Below are 11,010 nucleotides of genomic sequence, written 5' to 3'. Positions count from 1 at the left end.
GGCAAGAGATCATAAACCCGAAGTCACCACTAGAGGGAGTCTACATCCATGATCATACATGGCTTACTTTCAGATATGTTTATTTATGCATTACTCTTTTAATTAAAGTTTCTTGACTTCTCTTCACAAAGCAATCCTGTGTGGCTACAAGTCCTGGATGACACCTCCCACAGGCTCTAGGGGTCTGTTTCCAATACATGGATTAGACTAAATGCTTTTTTAAAAATCTCCACGAAGTTCCCTTTAGGTCCAGGACTAGGCTTAACCCATGAATTGAAAACCGTGCCGAGAAGTTTAGGGGGATATTCTGTAAGTCAGAGGACAAACTGAAGGTCAAATTTCAGTTCCAGTTATGTTCCATTTGGGAGGTCTTTGAATGGATGGTATCCTTGTTGTCTTAGACAGGCCAGAGGCAGAAAAAGATGCTCTTCAGGGGGGAAGTTGTCCCATCGTACCCAACGCCATCCTAAAAACAAGACATACAGTTTATAGTGCATTGTACACAATGCTCTACAGACAAACAATTTTCTTCCATGCCACTGTGTGTGTGTGTGTGTGTGTGTGTGTAAGTCTTATTATAGAGACTATGACGACATAATGTCCAAGATAATCAGTGACCTGTGTTAAAGGCATCCTATGCAAAATTTTAACCTTGATATAACAACTTCAAAGTAATTTTGATGGTGAACTAACTCGTAATAGGAAGAATGGCACACCACCCCAGCCGTACCCTACAGAGAACCAGCCTGGTAACTTCGCTCTCTCGTGACCCAGAGAATCACAAATTGCTTTATGGCAATTGTACAATAGCCAACCTTTTGTGTGAAATCGTGTAATATTACCTGGTCAGTCAACATGGCTCTTCAGAGATTATCTTTGTCGGTTTATAAACAAATCCACAAGTACAGTGTGAGTGGTGTACGGCAGTTATGTAAAATAAATACTAAAAAAAAAACAAAAAAACGAAACTGCATTGGATACCTTTAACACTACCTATGATTTGTTGACAATGGTGAACTGTAATTTAATGCCTGTACATTGGGAACCATATTCTATTCTGACTATAGGATGCACTTCAAAAAAGAGTTAGAAGTCATGTTAATTTCAAGGTGCTGCAGGTATCATCCACACACCTGCTTATAATATTACTCTGTATTGCAGAGGATATGTAGCATATTCCCTTTGGATATAAGTGTAGACTAGATGGATCACTCATATGGCAATAATCAATGACACACAAATATGTTCAAATGTCCCAAAAGTATGGCGCATAATGGCTGTTGTTATGCCCCACAATTATGGCACATAATGGCTGTCGTGCATCACCCAAGTGGGTGCTACACATTGGTGGTAGTTAGTGAGGTTCCCTCTTCATTGTGAAGCACTTTGAGTGTCTAGAAAAACGATGTGTAATGTAATGTGTTGTTGTTGTGTGGGCTGGGGAGTAAGTGTTTGCAACAGAGTGTTTGTTTGTAAAAACACTACATTACATTAAATTCTAATTAACATACTAAAAACAAAGAGCCTCAGTGTACATTACGTATACAAGCTGTGTTTGTTGGTGTTGCTGATAATGTGATCTGTGTTTCAGTGGGCCAACAAAAGTCTAATGTGAAACATTATCATTACAAGCGGTCCTCAAAGCCAACCTGAATGTAATAAGCTGTTATTATATTATTATTATGACATATCCAAAAGAACGCTTTGTTGGTTAGAGTGAGGGGGCTACTACCGGTATACAAATAGTGTTACGGCCCAGGCTCGTATGGACCGAAAACATGAAAGGGAGACGAACACTGAATGAAATTATAGACAGCCAGAGACAGAGAGGGTCGTAACAATAGCTTATAACAAATATCACAATTCATAAGTACCTTCATTCTTTTCAGGTTCAAGATTCACAGGTTCTTTTGAGATGTCTCTGTTCAGTTCACCCTGCATAAAGATAGTGATATAATGGTAATTCTCCTCTAGCTTGATGGAGTTCACCACGGATGCGTATTGTAGGTTCTTCAGATGGACCCCAGTCTCCTCCATCACCTCTCTCTGTGCACATTCCTCCCATGTTTCTCTGTTGAGGGGTAAATCTGTTCAAGTCTATACAAACATCTTAATCATTCCTGTAGAATCATTTTTATGTCGCCTATTTTTAAATTCAAAATCTCTTCATAAGCATCAACAAAGCTTAATTTCCAACAACAAAATAATATACTTAGTGTATGTCACAGTATTCACAAAAAACTCTCTCACACACACACACACACACACACACACATAGAGAGATAGGAGAGAGAGAGAGAGAGAATAGTTTTCCAGATTTAGAAGTTGGATTCCTCTGCTTTCAATGTTTTTGTTTTACACCATAGACTGTATATATAGTTCTATATATACAGTATATGGTTTACACTTACCCGAACTCTATGTGGCCACCAGGCAACTGATAAGTACCTTTGCCCACGGGACCTTTTCTTTTACCCAGCAGAACACAACTCGGGTTTAACAAATCTGTGACGATTACACCAAGTCCAACTCCAGGACGCTTAGGGCTACAGTTTCGCACCGCTGTCTCTGCCATTCTACTAGACACCCTGCGGAACAGAAACATGTTAAGAGTACCCTAATAATAATGACTGGAATAATGACTGGAATAAATGACTTTCTATCACAGCATGGATGACCAATTGGAAATCGGAAATCTGTTGCAAAGACTCCAACTGCGCAGCCTACAATCAACAGTTCAATGAACTCACTGTAAACCCCTGTATGGAACAAATCTTAGACGGAACATGTAGAACCACGGGCTCTGGTAGAACCAAAAATCGTCGACAGATTCGACGAGAAGACTTATGGAAAATATCAAAATAAAGGCTCCTTAGCTCTCATAACAGACAAGACGATAAGTATTTTACATTGAGAGAAATCAATCACTGTAGCGCATTTCTTGAGGTATCATCTCTGGTATCATCTAGGATATGACTTAACCGCGCATGGGCAAAACATGACGTTGACTTTCTGCGCAGGCGCTATCAGAGATTTGTTTTTCTCCGCGGCTGCTAGTCGAGAGAGAAACATGGCGACGTCCCTGATTTGTGGCCGGTTGTCCGCTGGACTAAGGAATTCCGGGTCCAGGACAACTCTAAGCTCAGCAGCTAAGGTTAGTTGGTGTTATGGTGTAAATTAATGTCTGGCCATATTATGGATGTTCATAAGTTGTCGCCAATCGACCTCTTAGGTTGAATCGCCTCAGAAGCTAGAGCTAACGTTAGATAGCTCGCTAACGTTAACTAGCTAGGGTCACATTTGACATTAACTGACGTTAGCAGGATAGCTTTACTTGTCAACAACTAATGTTTCTGAGTTCCTTGGACACTTCGTGCCATACTGGCAAAATGTCGGTTACATATTCATGTCTGTCAAACAAATATAAGTGTTGTTTTCAGAATGATGTGAAACGCCAGTGATCTGTACAGCTGACGAATGAACACTGTCTATGGACCACTTTGACCTCCACGGGATGGTGCTCATAAATGGACGTGGTGTAGCTCTCAGTGGAATTTCAAAACAACTCTGTGCTAACACAACACTGTTGATAGGACTTCACCTGATTATTGCTATAAATAGTCCTTGGGCTAACGTCTTAGCCAGACTGACGCGTTAGATAGGCCGCCTGTCTACAATCTTACCCGAGCTTGCATTTTTGGCTAGTGCTGGCCTGCAAGTTAATAGCAGCAACGTTAGCAACTTATGTGTATCCCTCCTCAGGTCCTCGGTGGAGCCACAGGTCTGTTCGCTGGACATGGCTCCCAGCAGCCTCCCTTGGCTATGCAGCAGCAGCAGAGGCACCTGTCGCTGCATGAGTACCTGAGCATTGGGCTCCTGAAGGAGGCTGGCATAGCCGTGCCCGCTGGCATGGTGGCCAGCACACCTGACGAAGCCTACTCGGTTGCCAAGCAGATTGGTAAGACTACACACACAAAGCACAATAAGACCACACATTTGAAGTATGATGATTATATATAATTAAATGTTTCTAAATCACCTGCTGTAAGCTATATAAACAGCTAACTGAAGCGAAGCATGAACACGCTGGTGGGAACCCTGAAATTAATGTAAATGGAGCTGAGTAGAGGGTGAGGTTTATTAAGGGGCCACAATGTCTAACTACATTTCTGACTAATGCTTGTAGGTTGGAAATGTGTCAGTCATACTTGTACCAGGGTTAGTTTCTGTGAACAGTTTTTCAGGTTTTCATAAGGATAAAATGGTTGTCAGTAGAGCTCTCAGATGTGATTACTGTATGCTGAGGTCCAGTCTGTAGGGGATATGCAGCTCTTTGTCATACTGTTGTAATCAGAATCTAATCTAAGTAAGATCATAAGGGTGTCAGCAGATTTCTGTATGTCTAAAATACCTCATATCAAAGTGAATATGAAATATCTTCTTTTGGTCTATGTCTAATTAAACTCTGGATTAACCTATATCCCAGTAACATCTAACTGCCATCTTTTTTCATTGACGACGATGGTGTTTAACCTAATTCTAGGGAATATGGAAGAGTGCAGAAGAGAAGGGAATGGCTTCAACGCCACATGAACCAGTACAGTTTGCACAAGACCAGTAGCATTGACTACTGACCAGTACGAGTACACCTCCTAAAAGCTTAGCTGAGCACTTACTCCGTGCTATGACTGCATGTCAGATTTCATTCATTTAAGATTTAATTCTTATTTACTCCAGTTAGTCCTGTTTTATTATTAAAGAAGAAGTACGGGTGAGATAAAGTGAGTGCAGTCTGTTGTCTAGCTATTTTTGCAGTGGCTGGTCACCAATGTGTCTATTCTATACATGCCGCTAAGTGATAAAAATAGCCTGTAAAAGTTCAAGACTGGCCTCTCACTCTGTGTCGCTAATGTGTGTCCACTGAGGCCAAAGCCTTCATGTTACAAGACTGAGCTAGGGGAGTGTTTATAGGGCGCAACAGTTGCGCCCACGGTCGATTCCGGAAGTAAGAACTCAATACAATTTCTCCATTGACAACTGGAGTATAAGCCATAAAATCGTAACTGTCCATGGTAGACTTAAAACCAGCTATGACATGGCTAAGCGATTGTATATGCTCATATAGACGTTCATGGGGCATCTACCTTGTTTTGAAAAAAAATAGTTTTGTTTGCAATTTCACATTAAATCACTACACTACCCAAAATCCTAATGTGTAAAAGCAGAGCCTTTGATTGGTAGAGATCACCGTTGCCATGGAAATGTTTATGCTTTAACTGTCGTCGTTACTAATGTTGCATGCTCCTTGCTGAACAAGATGGATGCCAGCAGTCAGAGCAATGTGTGACCTGTTTTTCTCACCTTGAAAGTTGAATTTACTAAATGGAAACGGTTGGTAGTTAGTCATCTTGTTGTCTTACATTCAAAAGTAAGCATGTTAAACTATCGTTATGTTGGAATGTATAATTCGCAATGGCTGATGGGATGCGTAGTTCCTTTATTCGGAAATTAAAATATGTGCACAGTCTTGTACCTTTGCCTTTTTTAAATTTTCTGTTCGTTTTTTGCACAACATGAAATGTTGTATGATTACGAGTCATGTCATAACTGGTCAGCCTAAGTCAGGGTCTTTATATATGGATTTTGCCAGACGCCAATTGGAGAAATGAATGGGAAACTTACTTCCGGAAATTAAGCTCTCTTGGAGGAGAGGCGGGGCATTTGAGCTCCATAGAAGGCTCACCCCATTGGTTTGTTATTGTGTGCCTATATCTCTGAAGTGGCTGTGTCTTCTCTCTGGTTCTGGAGTCTAAACATAGTCATGGCCTGGTTGCTGTTATGCTTGTCACACTTTCAACAAAAGAGCTGCAACTGTGCCTGTCTGTGATCGATGTCGGCAGAGTAAACTCATTCCTGTAGTTGTGTGTGTGTTTGTGTTGGTGAGTTTCACATCCATATTTCTCAGAATCAAGTCTAGTGTCCAGCCCTGAGGACGCTTCTTGCTGAGAAGTTTGTTCCTATGCTTTTTTTTCTGTCCTGGGTTTGATCGAGGTGAAAGGTGAACAGGTGGGGTGAGACACATGTACCTCCCTCAGCCGTCTTCACACGAGGGTGGGTGGGGCTTTGAAGGACATTCCAGAGGTCCCAGTATTGCTATTAATGAGGACTCAGAATTAGCCCCAGTTTAGTATGTTGGTGTACAAAAAGTGAGCTAACAACCTAAAACGTATGCAGGAACATTGCAGACTCCCATAATAGCACAGTTGGCACCGATAAAAGCTTGCTAGCATGTAACCGTTGTCTTGAGTTGATAAACAGTAATTGGCTATGTTGTGCTTTGAATCCTTTACTTACATTTTCATGTGCTGGTTTGTCTTGGAACACAGACCTACATAGCCTTATGGTGAATAACTTGGGGAGCAAGTGGGAGTTGCAAGTTTGTTTTATCAGCTTTTCACATGACCATATGAAATTAACTTAAAGAGAAGACTTTGCAAATACTGTATGTACTTCAAAGTTCCCCACAGTAACAAAGAAAAGTTTCCCTCAGCAACAAGGAAATGTACTGTACACCGTTGCTTCAACATGGTAGTTAGGGGAACAAATCGTAGGAGATTATTTTTGCCAGCTGTTTGCATCGTAATATTTCTGATTTGTAGGTGATATGTCTAAGTAGGAAGCATACCAGTAACTTGAGAAGTGATAAAAGAAAGAAAGAAAGAAATTGAGAAGTGATACATTCTGGGAATGGCATTACTCAATTCTTTTTGTATATCCTCAAACATAGTTCCTCTAAGCACCGTTTTTTTTTTCTTCTTCGTACTGACAGTACTGTGACCTCGAAATAGATTTGTGTGAAAAATTGCCGGAGTTCTCCTTTTAAGCATTCAAACAATTTGATCTTTTTTGGGACCCACACTTTTGTAACTTGTTACATGTGTTACGTCACATGTTTTGTTAGGTGAACTGTGTTGTTAAGTAAACTCAAAATTCTCCAGTTTTAAATCTAATCTTTATCTCTTTATTACCCTCTCACTATCTTTCTGCCCCCTTTTGTCTTTTGTCTCTCTGCCTCTCATTCTATCACCCCCCCCCCCCCCCCCCCCCCCCTCTCAGGCTCTAAGGACTTGGTGGTGAAGGCTCAGGTGCTGGCTGGGGGCAGAGGAAAAGGCTCATTTGAGGGCGGACTGAAGGGGGGAGTGAGGATTGTTTTCTCGTATGTTGTTGTTTTTTTCTACTGTTATTGTTTGGTTGTTTTGCTGGATTATAGATTTATGGTGTGTTTGTTAGTGGGTGTATTGCCATCTGGGTCTCATCTTCTCAACTCTCTCTCTCTCTCTCCCTCTCTCTCTCTCTCTCTCTCTCTCTCTCTCTCTCTCTCTCTCTCTCTCTCTCACACACACCCCCCAAGACCTGAGGAGGCTCGGGACATCTCCTCTCAGATGATTGGCAAGAAGCTCTTCACTAAACAGACGGGGGAGGCAGGTCGCATCTGCAACCAGGTGTTCATCTGTGAACGCCGCTACCCCCGCAGGGAGTACTACTTTGCCATCACCATGGAGAGGTCCTACCAGGTGAGGGGGGTTGGGGTCACGGCAACCATGTGGGGTGAATTCTGAGTTGGGTAGTGGCGGCAGATGTGTCCCCGTGTCTGTGAAGTGAACGGGCAACAAACAATTATTTTAATAGTCGTGTCATCTGTTGATTATTCTTATGTTTATGGTGTTAGAGGACGTGACTTAAAGTGACATGCATCAATAAACATTACATTAACGTTAGTGAATAGTTCACAGTGAAGTCAGACTGCAGACTAAATACAATTTTAGAGGTATTTATTTTCCTTTACAAATGACTCTAATGAAGCCCCAATGAAGTGAACATTTTTGTTATATACATTTGAAATGGAAAAAACCCATGCACAATCAATATTTCCAACGAAGATTACTGTTCCATCATAAAAAATAGACCATGATTATTTTATTAGGCGGTGATTACAGTTGAGTATGGCTGGCCCTGGCTATCCCACTGTTTCCATTAAGAATGATTATGCTGGACTTTGTCACAACTGTCTGCCTTTGTTGTCTAATTTAAAATAGACACAAACAGCGTAGGTGTTCTACCTCAATTTCTTCTCAACAGAGTTTGACGAAACAAATGTAACTCTGTTAGCTTGTTAACTTCGGGCCTGACTGAGACTGCTGCTTGTCAGGTGTGTCTCCGAAAGCAAAACCTCTATGTCAGTGTGAGTTTAAAGTTTGCTCTGTAGAGTGTGGTCATTGTGTAGCAGGGCAGTAGAAACCTGAGTCATCCTTTGTGGGTTGAGGTTAGGGTTTGAAGATCGATGAGAGGAGGGGTTTCATGAATGCACAGAGTAAGATCAGCAATGAAACAGAAGGCTGGGGTTCAGAAATCGATACCGGAGTGGAGTGGAGATCATATGAATGGTCGATGTAAGAATGGAATGCCTGCAGGATGAAGACCTAGGGGTTGAAATGCGTTGTCTGTGTTTTGTTGCCCATTCTCTAAATATATAAAATTGCAAATAATTGAAGACAGAGTGCCTTGGTTTCTTTCATCCTGGTGGTAGCCAGCCACTACCGAGATTTGGTGATTTGTATGGAATGCCTGCATATTGGTGGCACAGGCTGCCTTCAATATTTGTTCCTTTGGGCTTGCCGTAATATTTACCATTAGGCTGTCATTCATGGAAGCTGAGGCAACTGCTGATCAGAGCAGAGAGGTTTTGCATACATGTTGGTTAATATAAAATACAAAAAAATCTTTGCTTAGGGTTATGTGCACAGCATTACTTATTGCAGCTCACAGTGAACAGAGATTTATTTATTTGTTAGGTTATTTCTAGATAAGAATAAACTAAGGGCACATTAGTAAGCATGACATGACTAAATTCAGACTGAGACTACTACACTTATTCACCACTAGGTGGCAAAATGTGTTCACTAAGTTATTGCACTGCTCTCCAAAGCTTTTCCAGATTATGACTTAGAAATAATTGCTGTAAACATGAGCTTTATATATATCCTGCCCTTATTACACTTCTCACATGCATATTACCAACCAACAACCTACTGGACTACTTTTTCAGAGATGTGATGTTTTTATTTACAATTTTTTGCTTTTTTTGTTCAGGGTCCCGTGCTGATCGGCAGTTCTCAGGGGGGCGTGAACATCGAGGATGTGGCGGCAGAGAACCCTGATGCCATCGTCAAAGAGCCCATCGACATCATTGAGGGCATAAAGAAGGAGCAGGCTGTCCGGGTATGAGAGCTCTCTCTCTCCTTCTCCTCCTCTACCTCCTCCATCTATTCTCTCTCTTCCTGCTCTAGCACCTCCTCATTACTATCCTCATCCACCTCGTCTCGTCTGCCTCCTTTACCATATCCTCTTCCTCCTCCACCTCTTCTTTCTCTTCCTCCTCCATTCCTCCGCCACCTGCTGACATAACTGTCGCAAACACTCGGGGCTTAAGGTCCGATCTCTCTCTCTCTCTCTCTCTGGGTGTCTCTCCTGGATGGGGATCAGAGCTAATCTGGTACCACATTTGACTCTGCAGGGGAAAAATCTCATAGAAAATGAGGCGCTGTTGGTCCTAGATCGGGCTCTTTAGCATGGATGCATGCATATAAATTATGCAACACGCAGAGACACACATCAAATACCTTACAATTCATTTTTCTTTTTTTTTAGCTTCAAAAGGTGTGTTAAACCTCTCTCTCTCTCTCTCTCTCTCTCTCTCTCGCGCTCTCTCTCTTGCTCGCTCTCTCTGTGTACACATCACTTTCTGTAGTTGGCTCAGAAGATGGGCTTTCCAAAAGCTCTGATTGACGAGGCAGCAGAAAACATCATTAAACTGTACAACGTTTTTATCAAATACGATGCCTCCATGGTGGAGATCAATCCAATGGTGGAGGACGCCTCAGGCACGGGTAGGAATGACACATTTTCTTCTCAAACAGGATAACTACCATCACATTATTCCCCTATTTGTAATACTAATGCAGAAATCTGTATAATTGCTGTCTTTTAATAACATTGTTTTCTTACCATCACCTTGAGTAATACACAATAATACTTCTAGTTTGTTGTTCTCACCACTAGTATTCACTTCTTGTTTTGCATAGAATATTCTGACTTGAACGTTCTATATTTATTTAAAGCGAGAAAGCAGTGATTTCACAATGTAACATTTGACAGTTATTGAGTGAGGAATTGGAGTAGGGTGAATGTTTTTAGCATGTTACGTATAGACAAGCAAGTAGTCGCTGACACTGAACTTGACTGTCCAGTATGTTGTGTCGTCTGGCAACAGGAGACGACAAGACTAAGATAGGAACTATATTTTGGGAGAGGGGGAATGAACAAACCAAAATCTAAATAAATGATCGAAAACATAATTTGATGTCTTTAAACTCAATTACAGTATTTTCCGGAATATAAGTTGCATCAGTCAAAAAATGTGTCATGAAGAGGAAAAAAACATATAAGTCTTACTGGACTATAAGTCACATTTATTTAGAAATTTATTTCACAAAATCCAAGACCAAGAACATACATTTAATCTGGAAAGGCGAATTATTCAACTACACAATAGCACACAGAACAACAGGCTGAATAGGTGTCCGGTATGTCAACGTAACACATTAACAGTTATTCAGCTACACAATTTAGCCAATTTGATGTTGGTTAGCTTAGCTTAGTTTATTTGCTTACCCTCGTTTGAACTGCCGCTGTCCTTTGCTGTGTAATTTGTAAGCTAGATGCTAGCGGTTAGCGAAATGCTAGCGGTTGGCTTTTTTGGTGATGCACATACCTGGGAGGCTGAAGTTAATAACATAACAAGCCTAGAGCGCCCTCTCGCGGCTGTAGACGGTAATGTTTACTCTATTATATATATATATATATACTCTAAATTATATATATTTTGATATATAAGTCGCGCCCGACTACAAGTCGCGGGACAAGCCAAACTATGAAAAAAAAAAGTGTGAC

The 11,010-nt window shown here is 41.2% G+C and overlaps 2 protein-coding genes and 1 long non-coding RNA gene across 3 annotated transcripts in view; 1 reads left to right on the top strand and 2 right to left on the bottom strand.

The window, feature by feature from the left end:
• Positions 1-134: 134 nt before the first annotated feature.
• Positions 135-2,950, bottom strand: nudt15 (nudix (nucleoside diphosphate linked moiety X)-type motif 15). The gene is made up of 4 exons (XM_042080734.1): positions 2,751-2,950; positions 2,412-2,588; positions 1,875-2,071; positions 135-466 (listed from the first exon to the last, which is right to left on the bottom strand). Exons 1-4 carry the CDS (start codon positions 2,786-2,788, stop codon positions 351-353), a joined length of 528 nt encoding a protein of 175 aa, XP_041936668.1. The 5' UTR covers positions 2,789-2,950; the 3' UTR covers positions 135-350.
• A 52-nt stretch (positions 2,951-3,002) lies between these two features.
• Positions 3,003-11,010, top strand: part of sucla2 (succinate-CoA ligase ADP-forming subunit beta) — a 13,809-nt gene continuing 5,801 nt past the window's right edge. Inside the window, exons 1-6 of the mRNA XM_042080726.1 lie at positions 3,003-3,154; positions 3,763-3,958; positions 7,117-7,216; positions 7,412-7,574; positions 9,151-9,279; positions 9,809-9,947. Coding sequence (XP_041936660.1) covers positions 3,071-3,154; positions 3,763-3,958; positions 7,117-7,216; positions 7,412-7,574; positions 9,151-9,279; positions 9,809-9,947 — 811 coding nt within the window. The 5' untranslated portion in view covers positions 3,003-3,070. The remainder of the gene's footprint in view (positions 3,155-3,762; positions 3,959-7,116; positions 7,217-7,411; positions 7,575-9,150; positions 9,280-9,808; positions 9,948-11,010) is intronic.
• LOC121698546 overlaps positions 10,436-11,010 on the bottom strand; it is a 19,229-nt gene continuing 18,654 nt past the window's right edge. Inside the window, exon 4 of the long non-coding RNA XR_006026794.1 lies at positions 10,436-10,507. This is a non-coding gene — a long non-coding RNA (uncharacterized LOC121698546). The remainder of the gene's footprint in view (positions 10,508-11,010) is intronic.

This window comes from Alosa sapidissima, chromosome 23 (assembly GCF_018492685.1).
Source record: "Alosa sapidissima isolate fAloSap1 chromosome 23, fAloSap1.pri, whole genome shotgun sequence".
Taxonomy (NCBI): domain Eukaryota; kingdom Metazoa; phylum Chordata; class Actinopteri; order Clupeiformes; family Clupeidae; genus Alosa; species Alosa sapidissima.
Note: the sequence above shows the minus strand (reverse complement) of the source record. Positions and strands in the feature narration are given on the sequence as shown.